The 18925-nt window shown below is 36.6% G+C and overlaps 1 protein-coding gene across 2 annotated transcripts in view; it reads left to right on the top strand.

Annotated features, from left to right (window-relative positions):
* The window catches only part of DNER (delta/notch like EGF repeat containing), a 253997-nt gene that overhangs the window by 41277 nt on the left and 193795 nt on the right, over positions 1-18925 (top strand). For both annotated transcript variants that reach the window (XM_084212461.1, XM_084212462.1), the window contains exons 2-3: positions 7203-7499; positions 17874-17968. In XM_084212461.1, coding sequence (XP_084068587.1) covers positions 7203-7499; positions 17874-17968 — 392 coding nt within the window. The remainder of the gene's footprint in view (positions 1-7202; positions 7500-17873; positions 17969-18925) is intronic.

The following is an 18925-nucleotide window of genomic DNA, read 5'->3' as shown; positions in this document are numbered from 1 at the left end:
TAGTTTGCCACCAGTAATGAGAGAACCACTGGAATCCCAACTAACAATTAGAGCAGGGTGCCAGCCCTTCCTGTAAAATGAGCTGATTCTGTGGTAAAAAACACCAATGCTGATCTTCAGAGGTTTATTGATATTTCTTAGATCCTTTGTCTTTAGTTGACCCATCTTTGGGATAGATATAATTTTGGTTTTTTGAAAAAGTGTCTTTGCTGACTATGGGTGTTGCTGAAGAATGCAGTAAACTCGCTTAGCTTGTCTACTGGGAATGTAACTTTAAGCTGTTGTATTTATAAAAATATCAAACAATTTGAATGTCCTTTCACAACAGGAGAAAGGCAAATATATATTTTAAAAAAGGGATTGAAAATAATCTGATGAGAAAAGCAGAGAAAAAAGTAAGGTGTTTCTCCATAATTGTTTATGTACATGCTGACATCTGACAGTTTTGAGTGGTTAGTGTGAAGCAGATATTTTCCTTTCATTGAGGGAGAGGGAAAATGATCTCAATTTGCTTTGCAGTTATTTCAGGATACCTTGAGGTAAGAATGTGCCTGAGGATAGGTAGAGCAAAGCAGTTGGTGTCTGGTAACTTATTACACAAGGGTAAATCAGCCATTTGCTGGCACTCTGTTTTGAAAATCTATCACGCTGTTCAAATTCTGCCGTGTTATGTTTGCTGGTTTTTCAAATAGATTTGGGCAGCCATGCTTTGGTTTGCAATTAAACAGACAATTTCTTTAGGCATTTTTTTTCTGCTTCACTGAAGTAAAGAAAAATGTTTTATATCCATTTATTACATTCACTGGCAGTTTCATTACTCTGAATATTCAAAACTCATGGAATGAGAATTGCAGCTTGGAAGAAATCCAGTTCTCATTGTTAATGGTGTTTCAAAGAATCATAGTCTGAATTATCTGATAAAGGTTACACTATTAGATTTATTGATAGCTTTCCTCATGGGTTGGGCATAGGGTTGAATAGCTAAATGAAAAGAGTGTTTGCTTCTAGAAGGAAGTTGCTTATGTTCTATTTTTAATATGACACAGTTCTTGGTCTTGGCCTTCTAAATCTTGATTGATCTCAGTTTTGTCTTGTAGATAGCTCCTAATGATTGAAGGTGACATAGCTGCCAAATTCTTGTTTTATGTAATAGAGAAACATCTTGCTTGCACTTTTTTGAGGAAAGCCTGAATTGCTCTGGCTCCCAGGACCTCTGTATACAGCACTTTTTATTGCTTTGTTGTTTCCCATTCTGTTAAATCCCTGATACTCAGGTCTCAGACTGGTGTGGTTTGTTGCCCATGGGCAGCTCACAGTATGATCAGCACCATGATGGCATGTCCTTCCTTCTGACAGACTGACATTCCAATTCCTGGACGGCCCAGCTCTGATCACTGTGGTCACCACACCCTGTCAGGCAGTGTGTCACTGTGTCCTGGTGCATGTGGCAGAAGAATTACTTCTGGAGAGTGTCCTTAAATTCTCACACAAAGGACATTGCAGGCAGCTTTTAGGGAGCAGCCATTTAAGGCAGCAGTACCTGTGTGATCATGGTGCTGATCATGTTCTATTTTTACATCCTCATGTGACAAAAAGCTCTCATTCATCCTGACTCTCCTAATCAGGGTGTTTCAGCCACTTTTATTTCTGTTGTGTTCAGTCACAGTTGGAAAATGAAAGTACTCTTCAGTGCGTCTGTTTTGAAGCAAATCTTGTTTTGAAGAACAATAGTGTCTAAAGGTGCAATATTAAGATGGTTTTCCTGTCTATTGTGGGTTAATTACAAGAGTTAGTATAACTTAGAATTTTTTTCTTGACTTTAAAGTTTGCTGAATAATTCTGTAAACACTTCTGTTCATTTGAGCTAAGAAATATTCAGAAGAAACCTCAATGGCCACAGAAAGAAGCAAAAAAGAAAGAGAGAAAGACTAAGAAACAAACTTAAATAGCTGCAGGTTATATATTTAGCCTTGCTCTACAGGGATACATTTTTTGATTGTGTTTATTTGTATTTCAGTGCTGCTTGAGAGTTCCTATTGCCACTGTCTCTGTGGTTCCCATCCTGAAAAAAAATTGCTTTCTAACCAGCCAGCACTGGCAGTGTGAGAAAGGAAGTGTAATCCCCATTTTACAGTTGGAAAGAGGCAGAGATGGAGTCTGGCTGTTCTCAGCTCACACAGGATGTCTCTGGGAGAGCCAGAAATTGAACCCAGATATGTTGCTTGAGTCCTACTGAGTCTCAAAGCAGTCTTTTCTCAAAACTAAAGAAAATGCATTTATTTGATATACTCATCTCAGTGCTTTTCCTGTGGATACTATTTGGAACATCTGGGGGTTTTTTAAAATTCAAATTCATCTTTTTTCCTTGCTTTTCATTTCATATCTAGGACTAATATTTAATGTGAGATGGAATGGAATTTACAGCTTCACTGTGTGAAGGATTGCATTAGAATAAATTTTAATAATAGTTTGAACATAATTAAACAAATTTTTTCAAAGAGATTACATATTTTGATAATCTTTATTGTCATTGCTATGTAAAAGATTTAATCTGTTTCCATCTCTTTTTCATAAATTGATGCATATGCAAAAATAGATGATATTTCAGATGCTTAAAAGGAAAAAATATTTTCCCCCCTTACTTTATTAAAAGCAGATAATAGCTTGGACTGTAGGTTTAAATTATTTTCTTTCTAAAGTATTTAGAAGTTGATAACTTTTAATGTACCATTTTAATGTACCATGTGCGAATTTTGAAACTGGTGTGTGAATGTGGTGGATCTTTCCATGATTTCATCTGGGAGAGAAGTGGTTTGCTTTTGTATTGGGGAATTTCTTTAGCAATGTAGGAGCAAAACCAGTTTCATCTTTTTACCAGAACACATGAAGAGACTTGTCTAAGTCCCTGCCACTTGAATAACTCTACAGATATGAGAACCACAGCAATTTACCCTGTAACTGGAAAAACTATCTCAGTGAGCCATGGAAAGTTGAAAACTTTGGGCTATGTTGTTTTTTAATATTTTGCAGGGTGTTTGAGGTAGTGAGTGGCTCTGGATGCGTATGCGAGGTATCAGCCTTTGACATGATTTTGGCAGCTTGGCTTTGTTAGCAGGTTAACATCCACCATGTAGAATGAATTTAAACAATCTGCTGAATCCTTAACATGAGGACTGGATTTACTGATTTTTCATTTTCTATATTTTACTGAAGTTGCAAACTGGTGTAATATTGTCTGTGGCTGTAGGCAACAGCAATAAAGACTGACCTAAAAGTTAGTTTTGTACTAACACATCTAAGAGGAGAGTTGCAGGTGGAAGAGAGGTTTAGCACAGTGCTCAGGAGCTCATCTGTAGCCCTGGCTTTAGATTTACCATTCTATTTTTTGAAGCTCTCTGGAGGATCTACCTGGACTGTCTCCAGGTGGAACAAGTAGAACCACTTTGAGAGAAGGTGAATGAGCATCAACTGACAAATTGGTGTCATACATCACAAGTAGTACTGGCAGAAAGATCTTGCAGATTTACATCCTGCAGTGTTTTATCTTGAATTGAAACCTTAGGAAACAACTGGACTGGCTGGCCAAGGATCCATGTTTGTGAGCATGATTCTTAAACAAACCCAGTTTGTTATACCATATTCAACCTGCCTTTGGAAAATTAACTGTGATCTGAAGGGCACCTTGGTATGCATGTGTCTTAGGATTCTGTTGGAAAAGTGTTTCAGGGGTTACGATTGTCCAGGCATATGCAATAATAATTGTATGCAAATACATTTTATGCTTTTTAGCTTGGCTCTGTCAGCTGCAATGGCTGGCTGTGCCTGTTTAGTCAAGGGTTGAATTATAAAAACAGACAGACTATTATGTGAAAAAATGGGGATGAAAACAAGAGGCCGAAATACGAAATATACTTTCTTAATATTGACTATGGAAATTCTGTACCTAAAACAACCCTGGATTTTTTAGTGGTGATCGTCCTGATTTAGTATTTATTCATGGGCTGTATGCATTCATGTTACTTGCTGCCTTCTTTTCTCTGTGCAAGTCTCTGAAGATACTGTGAACTGCATGAGGAGTGCCTAAAAAAGGAGTTTGTAATTGTGTATTTGCAGTATACTTAGGTTCAGCTCTTAGTTTTGAGATCAAGGTGTTTTAGTTTTTTCTTTTGTTTTGGTTTAGGGTTTTTTTTTTTTTTTTGTGAGCTTCAATAGCTCATTGAAGGGTAAACCTTGAAATTTTACTAGCTTTAATTCTGATGTAGGCATGCTGTTCACTGTGTCAAAATGTTTCTTAGATCACTTGCCTAACCATTGGTGCCACCTTGGTGAGGACCAGAGAAACCACAGAAATAGCACAACACAAATTGATCAGTTTTATTTGCTTATCTCTTTTTATCTGATAATTAAAATGGGCTCTTTAGTTCAACAGAAAACCCATGCACAAATGACATTGATTTGTTTTGATAGGCTTATTGGAAGACAAATGAGCTTTTGAATTACTAGTAACTAAGGATTGAGAATGATGATAAAATCCTGTGAAGTGCTTCATAAAACTAAGTTCTGAGGAAGTCTGTGGCTGAAGTTCAGCATCTATTAATCTTTTTATCTAATTTTTTATCTAATCTAAACTGTTTTAATTATTTTCACTTCCACTCTGTCTGAAAGGGTAGGGGTGGTTCCTAAAGGACAAGGTGTTCTTCAGTGCATGGCAGGGGCAGCACTGAGCAGGACTTAATAATTAATTAAACACATTTATTTCCAATCAAACAAGCTCAAATCAGTTTTTATCAAATAGAATGGATCACACAGCATTTTTTATTGTGCTTGTAAAGAATGGATGCATTCAATAATGGGGAAATGTCCCTTGTGATTGAAAACGTGGTGGTTTTTTTTTTTCTTCTTACTAGGCTTGCAGTAGGAAGAAAGAAAAAACCTTAACATTTTAGGTGTGACAAGAACAATTGAATTACTAACACAAAATAGGCTTATTTTGAATTTGGATTTATTGTGAAAGCATGAGTAAGGAGCTTATCCTACAATAGGGAATCTGCAGTTCTTTGAAACTCAGATCTAGTCCAAGAAACTAGAAAATGAAAAAACTGTTGCACGCAATTTTTGAGCTGGGCTTTGTTCACATGTCAACACATTTTATCTTCAGTACTCTTAAAGGAAAAGAAAATTTCTATGAATATCTCTGGCACTTGGCAGTGGAGCAAGCTTAAAATGTAACTGACAAACCATAGAACAGAACTAGCTCCTTCCTGAAAATTGTTCTTTTCTGTCACTTAAGTATTATTTTGGGGAGATGTAGAAATTGTTCTTTGAGAACTTAGGCATTCTTTTGATTTGCAGGGGAAAGAGACTTTAAGGAGATAAGCCCTTCTGAACATAAAGCCCTATATTTCCTTGATATGTCAAGTATATATATAAACTTGCCATATAGTTGAGTGTTAAAAATGAAGAAGAGTCTGAGCTTGACCCTGATGTCTAATGTATCACCTTATATGTATGAGATGTGTCCCCAGGCAAAGTAAATAACACTCTGAACTGTGACCAAACCACAAGATAAATTAATAGACCATATATTTTGGACTGTCCTCTGTGGCCTCTAAGCTTTCTATATCAGGACAAAATCTCACATTCATCATTGACTGTCTCCAAAATTAACCTTCCTAATAATATTTCCTCTATTTTCTGTCCAAAAATGTTACAGAGTCTGGGGTATACAAAAATTTGAGCCAAAGAAAGAATTCCAGCTGAGGTCAATAATAGCATTGTTTTATATAAGGAAGTTTTAGGACTTGGTGTCCCTGACACCAGACCTTTGGATTAGTGGAAAGATAAAATTCCTAGTGTAGACCCAATATTTATTTTTTTACATTAATGATATTTAAGGTTTATGGAATTGTTGAGGTAATTATAAAAAATATTTAATAATAAATAACCATGCTGCTTTACTGAGAAATGTAATATGAAGCATTGCTTATGCAGAGAAGAGGAGGAATATTGTACAGGAAAGAATGAAGTAACCTTTAGGACTGGAGCACTTGGGTGAAATTTGCATTTAAAGATGAGGAAATGTATGATTCCAGTGATGTGTTTTCTCTTTGATGTGAAGACAAGTGAAGGGAGCTGCCTGATGGTCTCGGTTGATGACAGCAAGCCAGCAGCATGATTTAGCTCTCATTAAGGCAAGCATTTCTTCAGTATTATCTTGGAAGCTGTTTCCAGGACAAGCAAAAGTATTGATGCTTTTGCAAAAGGCAGTGCTAAACTTTGGAGTCCCAGGTGCAAAAACAAACATGTGTCTGCGGGGATGGGCTTGTCTTCCCCAAAGAAACAGGGGAAGTACAGCTAATTTTTCCAGGAGATGAAACTTGGAGTTTGTAGATGTAGATATACATATCTATAAATGCATTATGAATGTAAAATTCAACAGAGAAAAGGGAAGACTTTTAACCTGAAAGCCAGTGATGACATAAGAAACTACAAAATAGCTGTAGGTAAATTCAAGGTAGAAATTAAAGGCATGCAAGGCTTGGACAACATTTTTCCTGCATCATTGAGCTTAGTCTTGTCCATGCTATTATAAATGCTCTTTTAAAAACAGGCTGAGTTTTTCCCTTGCTTTCTAACTCCGGTTAGAAAGCTTTCAGTACTCAAATGAATTGGACTCTGAAACTGCTGTCCACAAAATGAAGTATAGGTAAAAGGCCCAGCTCTTTTACAAAGGAATTTGTGTCCACAAATAGGATTGTGTGATGTGGTTAGTTCTGACCGCACAGAGCTGCTTTGTAACCTGCTGATTTGTACGAGTGCTGTGCCCTTTCCTATTTCTGTTACTCCCGTAAATTCCAACATATCTGATGTTTCCTCTGAATAGGTTACTCTTTTAAGTCTGTTTTTGAAAATTCCTGATAATGAATGGTGGTCACGTTCCTTTTTTGTGTTTATTCTTTTGCTTGAATGTGGCAAGAGTGAATTAGCATAAATGGTCTGAGGAAAGTAGTTAATATAATTTGTATTCTTCTTTAATCCTTTGAATCTACCTCCTTGAAGATACATCAAAGATGAGTTTGGTTCATAAATATGTTCAGAAGATGAATAGACTAGGGGAAAAGAATCCAGTTTTATGGTATTTTTAAAACCAGAAATAAATCCTTTATAATCAGTAATTGACCTATATGATATGTTTTTTCCAGTTTGTTTCAGATCCTTGTGCCAGCAACCCCTGTCTCCATGGTAACTGCAGCAGCAGCGGGGATGGCTATCTGTGTGTGTGCAATGAAGGCTTTGAGGGAGCACACTGTGAGCACTCACCCCACAGCCCTGCAGCCTCCCAGGGCACAGAGGCCACCTCGCCCTGGCACAGCAGCCCAGCCTCGTCCACCCTGGAGCCTGACATTGCGCTGCCCCGCTCCAGAGCCACTGTGACGTTACCCACGTGGCAGCCAAAGGCTGGACAGAGAGTTGTGGATCTCAAATGGGATGAAATCGAGGTGAGACTATTTGGTCACAGTGAAAATTCACTGACAAAAAAACTTTAAAGTGTTATTTTCAGGTTGTCATTTCTGCGTGGTTTCATGATGGCCTCATGAGAAGACTGAGGATGTGATCTCTGCCCTGAGTTAATATGCTGATAAAATTAAAACAAAAACCCGTTTGATCTGTGTTATGAGTGATGGACTTAAGTTGGCTAGTATGTTGTATTAGATTCTTCTTTGAAATGGAATAATATCGGTTCTGCAGTCAATTGTATGACAACGTATCTCCAAACATTAAATAAATTTAGGAAATGCAATACCTTAGTTAAAGCAATACCTTTAATATATTTTTTGGTATTTGCTGTTATAATCACGTTTTGCTACACGTTTCTGCATTATTAAGACAACATAGTTGCTTGAGGATTAAAAGTGGTAGCTAATACACTACACAGGGCACAACTCTAGGGATGCAATGACAGCGGTGGAAACTTTTTAATGTTTAAATTTTAAACGTTTCTTGTAACTCCTACAAACAAATCTTGATCAAAACTTAATATCTGGTAAAACTACAGCTGGAAAGCATACAACATATGATCCTTAGGAAACGTGATCTTTGCTTTCCACTCTGTTGCACTCTGTACTGTTTGTAATGCTTAAATGTTTTGCATGGACTCAAGTATCTGCAAAAATTAAAAAAACTATCTAGCTTAACCAAGTTATTGTTAAATAATGATCAGCTTAGTATCAAGTGCTAGGAATAATGAAACTTCTTGCTGAAAAAATACTTTTAATTTCTGTAGGCAAAGAATTAGAATTTTTGTGACATCTTTTTCTTTTTGAGAAAGGCCTTGTAATATAATTTTATTTCAGGTTATTCAGGAATAAATAGGTAAAATGTCAGTTGTGTCTTTTTTTTGAAATGTTTCAGTGAGTTTGATTCTCTTGAGGTGTTTTAACATACTACATAATGAGAAAGTAAGCAGGCAGGAGTTTAATCATGGAACAAGTGTATTTTTCATCACTCTTTTCTAGCCCAAACATATTTGTTGAAGTTTCCACTGTAAAACTTATGTAATTGATTTAATGAAAGTATCAGACCATGTAAAATATGTTTGGTGTGTTATGCCTCTGATTTTAGCTGAGGTAGAAGTATTTATAGGGCTGTATTCCATTTCAGTGGGAGTGCTGGTGGGCAATGTCTGGAGCATAAAGCTTTATTTCTTGGAATTTCATCTCCCATATCTATTATTTTACAGTAGAACATATGTCAGGCACCAAGGATAGAGTTTGGAGAAAGCAGTGAAGCAGAAACAAACAATGATCTGCTCTTATTACTTAGTTTAAATGCAGTCTCATCTCTGCATGGGTGGTCCATATGTCCTGATCAATTAAGGGCATGCTCCTCCCTGTACCAGATTTCCCTGGTGTGTCTTCCTCAGTCTGTGGTCTGGTGTTGTATAAGGAACATTTCTGCCTGGTTTGCATTTTAGGTAGATTCAGTAAGAATTTCAGTCAAGCAGATAATTCACAAGTAACTATTTGAATAGCTGAAATTCACCCTTCTGCATGTCTTCTGTTACCTAAGAAATACAGATAGGTCATCAATTGCTATTGCATGACTAACACTAGCATGGCAATTACTTGCTATCCTATTACAAAATTGCTTGTGTTGATCTGTCTTAGTATACTGTGATGGGTCTTGTATTTTTGACAAGCTCTCCAGTGTGGCATAATGACCTTCTACCTTGTTCTTTGGAAGTCACAGTGAGAGAGATGATTATCTGGAGCAAAGAGACTTCAGTTGCTGATTCAAAGCATTGTATCTGATCTGTATTAACTGAGGAGAGTTGATTTGCCTGAAGGTCTGTGCTCCTAAGCCTCTTTGGTGGTGGCTTCAAAAGTCAAATGTGTTAATAATAAAGAAACTATCTTTCCTCATAGCTGTAAGAACTCTGCAAAACTTGATCCTTCACTCTCTTAAAAGGAAGAGTAGGTATAGGTTTTGTATTGCAAAAATGTGTTATTGTGATCTTTGAGTTACAGAGGACAACAAATACTGATATTATTGTTAGTTTTTTTATAACTCTTCCAAGACAGTCCAAGACAGTTTTCCAAATTATTCTATAGTGATACTGGAAGTGAATTAATGTTCTTTCAGACCCTTTTTTCTCAGAGAGAAATTTTGCCAGACTCTTTCCAAATGAAAGCTCTCACTATCTTGCAAGGATAAGGTTTCCATGAAAGCTTTTCTGGGAAGTTTTGGGAACTCAAAGAATGAACACCTGAGAGAAGTAAGCTGTCTAGGAGGGGCATGATGTGTGCTTACAGTTGGACATGTTTTCTGTATTCCTTGGATACCAGGGATACATTTAACACTGCTTGCTGGAATCAGCTATCTCAGTAGTGTTACCAGTAGGTAACACACAGATGTCTTTGGATGCAGTTTAATTTCTAAGTGGTCTTCATGTGATAAATTAATCTTTTCTTGATGTGCAAGATCACAAGCAAGAATTTTTTCTCTCAGTTGATTTTCTTTAGCATAATATGAATTTATCTTTGTGCTCATCCATTGAAAGATAATTCTTTTTCCTTGGGACAACGGGTTCCCTTGTAAGAGAGATCCAACTAACAATGCACATTTCCCCAGTTCAATCATCTTTTCTGTTACAGTGTATAGGAGATATTTATTAGCCAGTAATTGAGGGAAAAAGAAACCATCTCATTAATCCTACTCAATTAATGGATTTAATGTGTGTACAAAATCAATGGTAAGAATAGCAGTACCATACTCTCGTATACAGCTTTTCATAATAGACCTGAAATTCTTTTCAAAGGAAATCAGCTGTATTATTCCCATTTTACAGACTGAGATGCTGAAGCACAGTGCAGTGAAGTGATTTGCCAGGTGTGCAGCCAGAAATTAGAATGCTGAGCATGTGAGTCCTAGTCTAACCTTCTATTTATACTGCAATTTTGTGCTCAGATTCAAGGTTTGGAACTAATGATTAGAGGCTACAATAAACTTCTAATTCCCCTTGCAGTGGGGACAGCATTTGTTTTATGTGTGTCCTTAGTCAGTAAATTGCAAACCTTTAGGAGGAGTGTGACTGAATCAGGTGTAAAATCCTGACAGTGTTCCTGCTCTGCAGCAATGGCAGAATTATTCCTTAAGTGTATTCTTGAAACAGGAACTGTTAAGTCATGGCTACTTTTATGTGCTTCTAAATGTTTTGCATTTTTTTTGGTCAAAGTATGATGTGGGTGCAGAAGCAGGAACAGAATCTGAACAAATGCAGAGGAGAGATCCATTTGAGATTGATTAATACAGAATAGAAACTTTATCCTTAAAAATGGCATCTTAGGAAAAGCTTTCACGTTGAAATGGGTGCAAGTTGGAGTATATATGCTTGTCCTTTGCTTACCCTATTTTCTTGATGTTCCCTCTTATTATTGCTGTTAAGTGCTGAAATGGGTGTGATTTTGGTTTGACTTAGGACAGCTTTTCTAACTGTGTATAAGACTTGTTTTTGAAATTTCTATAATTTTTCTTTTGCTCTTTGAGACAGAAATTCTAGCAGGCACAATTATGTCAAGATATTGAAGGTCTTCTCTTTTGAAGCTATATTGGTGGTGGGCTCAGGAGTTTTGGTTATCCAGAGCTGTTTTTGAAAAGTATCTGGATTCATTTAACTGATCCTTCAGGAATTATCCTGTTTTGAAGTATTAAAGAATATGAGGAAAAAGAGGAGGGGGAAAAAAACACCCCAAAACCTGATGTGTTTACTGCCATTCAGTGTTTTGGTGTAGAAATATCTATAGCTGACTTGACAGTCTTAAGTTGAAATTTATGTCCCAGCTTATCCTCCAGTGACCTGAGCTCATACACTGCATGCAAAGATTTGACTGTGTGGAATTTTTGCTCAATGAACTTGTTTACACAGCGTTTGTTTTTCTTTTCAGATCAGCTCCATAGACTCTGGAATAATAAACGACTATTAATTCTTGATGGAACTAATCTTTGTTGAATGACTGTGCTGTGATCTAAGTAGAGGATAGGCAGCTAAACCTCACACAGCCGCTTGCTCACTGCCCCATCCAGTGAGATGGGAGAGAGAATTGGAAGTGTAAAAGTGGGAAAACTCATGGGGAGATGAAGACAGTTAAATAATTTTTAAAAGGAGAAATAGAAAACAGGAAAAACAGGAACAAGTGATGCAAAAAGCCCTAATTACTCACCACCAAGTAATTGATGCCCACCCAGTCTCTGAGCAGCAGCAGCTCTGGGCAACTTCCACCCCCCAGCCCCAGTTTCATTGCTGAGCATGGCCTCCTGTGGTGGGGGATGTCCCTTTGGTCAGCTGGGGTCAGCTGTCCCACTGTGTTCCCTCTGCACCCCCAGCCTGCCTCCTGGTAGAGCGCTGGGAGAAAGAGAAAAGGCCTCGATGCTGTGTGAACGCTTCAGTGATAACTAAAATATCCCTTTAATCAGCCCTGTGTTCATTGCAAGTCCAAAACATGCAAGCATAGCAACATAGCACTGTGCAAGCCATTGTGAAGAAAATTAACTCCATCCCAGCCAAAACCAGTACAGACTGAATGTCAGCTTTTCTGAAGCTGACAGTGAATTTGGTGGATGGCTTGAAACAAGAAGGCAGCTTGCTGATATGATAATCTAGGTAATCTGTCATTGTGTAAGAGAGCCTCCTGTGCCTGCTGATGCATCTTGGTGTGATGTTGGCATTGATAGTGTGACAGAAAAACAAAGTCTTAATAATGTTATCTGGAGGATTGCCGTGCACTGGGATGTGCTGGATCCTCCTGGTGCTATGGTTGCTGACTCTATGAAGTTACCCTTGCTCAGATGGGCAAAGGAACAGACTGCCAGCAACAGAATTTGCTGGGCGGATGTGCAGCCTCCCTTACCCCAGGTTTCAGTGCTGTGATAACTGGTAAGCTTTCTTCATCTGATACTGTTTTTGGATGCAGTCTGTCAGTCTTCCCCTGGTGTTCCTCAGAGAGGCACTACTCCTACTCTAAACACTTCTGCTTTTTTCTCCCATAGGTGAGATATGTTAGAAGTAAACCTTGATTTTCTTTCTGTTCTGGTTTTCTTTTAAGCATTGTCCCATCTGAAACTCTGAGGGTAGAAACAGATGCAGTAATGTGGAGGTTAAGCTAAATGGCACTAGGTTTTTTAGAAGCAGTAGTTTTTCTGTGCTACAGGGCAAGGGGACTGGAACTGCTTTTTCTTTTTTTCTTCTGGAATTTTTTTCTGAGTTCAGTTTCTGTGCTAGAAAAGATCCTGCTTTGTTGCTTGACATCCTGACAGTAAGTAGATAGTACTAGATCCCTCTCTTATGGTTCTATTCTGTTGCCTTTTATTTTCCTACTTCTCTTTTAACTTTTTATTTGCCAACAGCTGTTCAAGATCTATAGTTAGGATCTAACCTGTTTTATTCCTTTCATGTATTCTTTTCCCCTTGCATAAGGAAGACTGCCAAACATGTTACATTTCTTAAAAATGAGGGATACCTCTTGCCACACTTACAGGGTCAGAAGAGAATAAATCCTGCAGGCCCTATTCTGATAGAAAAGTAGTTATATGTTCAGCAAAGCCAAAATTTCATGTTACTAAACTTGCTTTATTGAACTGAAATTTAATATGAAATCCCTTGGAAGAAAATCTGAAAGAACTAGCATTTCCAAGACCATCCCTCATACTGCATTTGTCATGACAGTTTCTGTCCTACTGAAGAATGGAAAGGTTTTATTTCATAATGACTATGCCAGTTTTCATGGAGTACCACCACAGAACGCAGCCTTGCTTTTCTCAAAAAACTCATTTTCTCACTCCTTCCATAACATAATGTCTTTGCAAATGTGTTTAAAATTTTAGGTGTTTTTTTTTTTTTTACTTTTAAGCATTGTTCTTTACTGTACGACGAATTTGTATCCATCTTTTTTATTTAGTTCAAGAATTATGTGTGCATTCATATATTCTGTTTAATTCCAGATTAATTTGCCCCACTTTGCTCTGGCTGCAAGACTGTGCAGAGTTGTCTGTTGCCCCACTAGGAGGTAAAAACAGGAGAACAGCTTTTTGAGATGAAAAAACAGGAGGTTGACCACAGAGAAAATTCCCAAGGCAATATTTTGAAAGAGAAAATTCTCAGAACAGGAGGAAAGTACCTGAGTCATGGGTATCTGTGTATGCCTGAATGTGCACACACATGCACACATACTTATTTGTGGTTAATTTGAGGATATTTTCAGAAGAAGCACTTTCACTGTATGCTGGAGTGGGATTTAGTGAAAGCTGTGGTGTCAGTGATGTTACAAGGACAATTAACAGGAAATACTTAATAGGCAACTAGCTCATGGGGTGACTTTTCACTGACAGCCTCACAGTGTAGGTGAGGTTCAAGGCACCTCTGGATTTTTTTTTCTAGTCCAAACCCTTGCTCCAAGCAGGGTCAGCTAGAGCAGGTTGCTCAGGACTTTATTCAGCTGAGATTTAAGTAACTCAAAGGATGGAAGGTCCAAAAGATACCTGGGCAGCCTCCTCCACTGAAAGGAGCTATCTGTTAGTTTTGAGAAATATTTATTAATACCTTGTTGATAGAGTAGTGAGGACTTTCTAAGGCACATAAGAATTTGGCTGTCCTACTTACAAACCACTTTTAAAATTGAGGAAAGTGAGGCATTTTGCAAGAAGTAGAAGCTTTCTGCCATTCTATCAACTTGGGGCTGAGATACAAAAGAAATGCAAATGTATCATGGCAGCAGAATGGCTGGATTTTGCACTGTCAGGATTAGTCTGCCTGTGTTGATAAGGCCTTGTAGAATTACAAATGTCTGCTCAACTTTTTAAGAAATCTACTATGAAATTTTATATACAGTAGCTATCTTCAGAGAACTAATTTCAGCACTGAGAGGCTGCATAAATGTAGACTGAATCTGTATGCTCCTCTTTTCAGCCTTATTGAATTAAAGTCTAGTACACTTAGGAAAGTAATAAAGGCACTCATTCATGTAAAAATATTGCCTTAGGATTAATGTATGTATTTCAGCACTTGTTGAATTAAGTGTATATCTCATTATTCTGGTTTTGTTAGGCAGGACAATATCTGCCTAACTCATGCTATTTAATTTCTTCAGAAAAGTTGCAATATGGAAGAACACTCTATTTCTCTCTTAGGTACCAGTCCTGATTTTCTTTGCAATCTCTTCTATACCACTACCGTGGTCTGGTAAGGAAATCTAACAAAATCACTGCTGGCTTGTTAAGGCCCAGGTGGAGATTGTAGGAGTGAGAACTCTCAAGATTTCACTCTTGCTTTCTCAAATGATGCTGCTCTTTTACCTATGTAAAGTCTAAAAGCATTTGAAGGAAAAGTATAGTTTTTATATATTATGTTAGCTTTTAAGAAAAATATAACATTATTTAGATGCAAACTTGTGGAACATTTATGTAAAGAGGAATTCTGTATTTACTGTCCACAATTTGATATTTAATAATTTTTAACTCTAAGGTATTGAAGAACAGTCTTGGATGTATTCTCTGTTGACACAGGAGCTTATCTTTGTAAGCAGCTCCTAAACATACTTTAGAGTCTGGAGGGTGCATGAAGGTTTTATTTTCTTTGGTGACTATTTTTAAAGTAGCTGCATCATTTGTGCAAATGTTTATAAGTCTGTTCCCCAGGAACCTTTTTGCTGTCCTGACATTTCTGTACTAATAAATGCTTCAGGAGAAGTGTTGGATGTCATTGCAGTTATGTTATGTTTTCTTTTGATTGTCTTTAAATGACATTTGATACCTACTCTATTTGTATTTTTTATTTTAGAATAGGAATGATCTTTATTTTGTCCTCTGAAAATCATTAAAGCATATTTCCCAGTGACTTCGGTTTTAAATATCTCCTACCAGTTCTAGAAGCCTTTTTTTTTTTGAATTTGAATGTAAAAATTACAAATTATTTTCATCTTCTGAGTGTCCTCCATTGTTGTAATATATTGGTTGTCTTTGACCTCATTTTTCAGTAGTGCAGTTTTGCAGAGTGCTCTGTTAAGACATGAAAGAGACACACTTAAAAATCTTTATAAAAATTTCTCACAGCTGTGAAAAAACTGCAATTTGTTTCTTAATTCAGGTGTCAAAGCTGTCATTTTTTGTCTCCACAGAACTTGGCTGAACTAGGACACTGCTGAGACCATTTTTTTCCTTATGAGAGTTACTGCTTCTTCCTATGTTTTTTTGCCTGTTCCAAGTATCAGGGTTGTTAATATATAAAAAAATTTCAAATTTCAGTTGTAAAATCTGGGTTTAGCATCCTACTGGTTTAGATGGTTATTTTACCTGATTCTTAGAGCAGGAAGTCAGGGCCAATTACAAATTGAGATCCTAGAGAAATACATCAAACATTACAGATCTCTTAATAGAAGAGTCAAAATCATGCATTTTGTCTTCACTTTTCTAATTATCTTTGCAATATTTCCTGTGTGTGCTTTTCCTGCTGAGTAATCCTGAATTTTGATGTGTTTGCAAATAAAAGTCTTTTTTTGTTTCATTGGGTTTCTTTCCATTTGATGAAGGTTAAATCTCAGGTCTTGTTCTGTAGCCACTTTGTTCAGCTCTTGCTTCTAAAATTCTTTTATTTTTATTCTAGTTGCAAAGACAGCAATACCTTTTACTTTAAAAACTTCTAATATTGAACAGTAAGGTAAATGAAATGCTTACATTACAACTGCCCCCCTATCTTCTTGGGAAATAGATGCATGAAATTGTAAAACTATAGAAATACTGTAAAAACAAGTGTATTATAGACATAGTGCAAGACTGTATGAGAATAGAGATACTTATTTCTTTTTCCTTTTTGTTCCTGTAGGCATGCAGATTCTCAAAGAAAAAAAAGTTTAAATGTTGGCAAATATAAAAGGAACAGTGTTAGCCAAACTAATTTTGGATGCATTGTATTTTGACTGCCAGGTCCATACTTCTGTGATATAAAAATAATAATGGATATATTATAATTTTTCAAAATTCATTTGAAAAAATACAATAAAATTGCATCTTGCTTTATTTTCATGAACTATTTGTATTCATATTATATACATCAGGAAATTCAACAATTAATTGAGTAATCTAGACACTGGGAAAATCATTCACCTGGGAAATGTGAATACTGAGTTTTTGTCTTGCCTGAATCAAGATAAGCTCTGAGTGTCTTAAAAATTACTTGCATCATATTCTGGACTTCTGTTGTTCGTGTGTTATTTACATGTTTCATTACATTGATGTAATATTTAATATTTGAATTGTATTTAAATTTACAAATTTTATTCTGGCTTTTACTTTGATGTAAGATTAATTCATGGAAGTGTGCCAGGTTGCATACTTGTATTTTCAGTGTTAAGGTTGATGTAAAAAATTTGCAAACATTCTCTATGGCTGAAAGAATAGCATTGCAAATTGCCTAGAAATTTGAAGATTAAACTGGTTTGTTGGTTTTTTTTCCAATGTGACATTTCATAGGCAAGTTGATGAAGATACATGAAAAGTTATTTTAAACTGATGATATTACGTGATAGACTCAATTATGCCACATAAAGTATTGCTTATTTAAAATAAATGTACCCTTGGAAACACTTATAATTTTCAAACTGTCTTTAGGAAATGACTACTATGAAGATCTGAATAATTAAGGAGTCTCTGTGGTTCCTGTGTTGCATGACACCGTGTATGTGTCTGGATGTAGTTAATGTGGTAGCTCATTTTTGTGCCTACTAGGCATCACTAGATTTGGCAAATGTGTGCTTTCGCTCTCACTGTGATCATTTTTTTTCCACCTGAAACTACTGTTTGTCCAAGCATTTTTTACTTGGAAATAATAGTAATGGGCAAGTGGGGAAGTCTTTTTTAAAGGAAGCCTGTGTTTGGAAACAAACATAGTTCAATATAGTAGGAAGGCAATGTCTGTATTTGTTAGTATAAATCCTTCAGTATTGCATAGATTAATGATGAACTATTTCTTGGATGTAACAAATATTAGAGCATCATTTATTATTCTAATGGACCAGAAAACTATTAATATTTTTCTAAATATGTTCACTTTTAAAGGAAGATGCCTTTAGAAGTTCACACTTTTCTGCAGGAGCTTTTTGTCGAAACAAAACCCTGAAAGGATGGTTATGTGAATTTTCAGCATATTTGTTGGCAGCACAAAGGTTTCAGTGAATGTTCCTGAGAATTTTTAGAAGATGACTGCCGGACTACTAGTGTCATTTGTAAAAAAAAAAAAAAACAAAAAAAACCCCACACAACTTTCATGTTTTTGTTGGTCAGATTTTATGGTTTATTGTTAAAGAAAGTGTTTTTTTAATTTTCAGATCACCCCAGATGTGGCTTGTGGAAATGCCAGTTCCAATACTTCTGCTGGAGGCCGGCTTATCTCCTTTGAAGTTCCACAGAATACATCAATAAAGTGAGAATATTCTTATATGTGTTGAGATACAAAAGCAATTTTATTTTCATTTGACTGGATATTTTAGATGATGGTTTTTCAGATAGGCAAATTTGTCAAATGACGAAAAGATGATGAGAGAATTCAGGCTTCAAGCATGTAGCAGAGCCATGATAGCTCTTTCCTTGGCATAATTTCTCACACATATTTAATGTTTTAGAAGATGTAAGCATGTAAGCTGTCTCTGGGCCATCATAATGCATTAGAAATTAGGGCAGATGTGTTGAAGATGTCAGTTTGGAGAAGATATGACTTAGTGCAGTGAACACTTTTTCCCTCTTTAATCTCAAGATGAACTTGCTGGTAGAAAATGTTATTGTTGACTATATAAGTGCATGTATATTGTGCTTTTGTATTTGGTTTCTGAGTTACTGCTTTAGGTGTCCCCATCAGCTGTGAAATCTTTGTGTATGTCCTAAAAAACGTGTTTCTCAAAAATTTTGAATTTATTCTGTTACTTCTCAAAATCATGCTTTTTGGATAAAATACTTTTATGTTTAATTAACAGAACCTGACTTCCTAGAAAGATCTCATTCTATCACTGGGATGAGGCATTTTCTTACTGGAAATTTTATTAAAAAAAAAAAAAATCTGCCAACGTAGTTCTCTGGCTCACAGCTTTGCTGCAATTTTAGACTTACATTTTCCCAAAATAGCCTACTTTTCTCATACTGTCATCTTATCTTTCAGAATCCCATGTTTCTGTTAAAAAAGGCCATGCTCACAGGAAAAAACAAAGTGATGCAAGCAGACAAGCTGCAGACAGTTTGGAGCAGCAACTGTTAAACGTGGGGGCTGTCCTGCCCTTCCCACGGGGCTTTGAATTGTGCTCATTCATGAGCCTTGAGCCTAAATCAGGAGGAGATCAGGGAGTGTGGATGCCCTGGCTGGCTGCAATCGGAAAGCGAACAAGTGGCT

Source organism: Fringilla coelebs, assembly GCF_963513975.1.
Source record: "Fringilla coelebs genome assembly, chromosome: 10".
NCBI lineage: Eukaryota > Metazoa > Chordata > Aves > Passeriformes > Fringillidae > Fringilla > Fringilla coelebs.
Note: the sequence above shows the minus strand (reverse complement) of the source record. Positions and strands in the feature narration are given on the sequence as shown.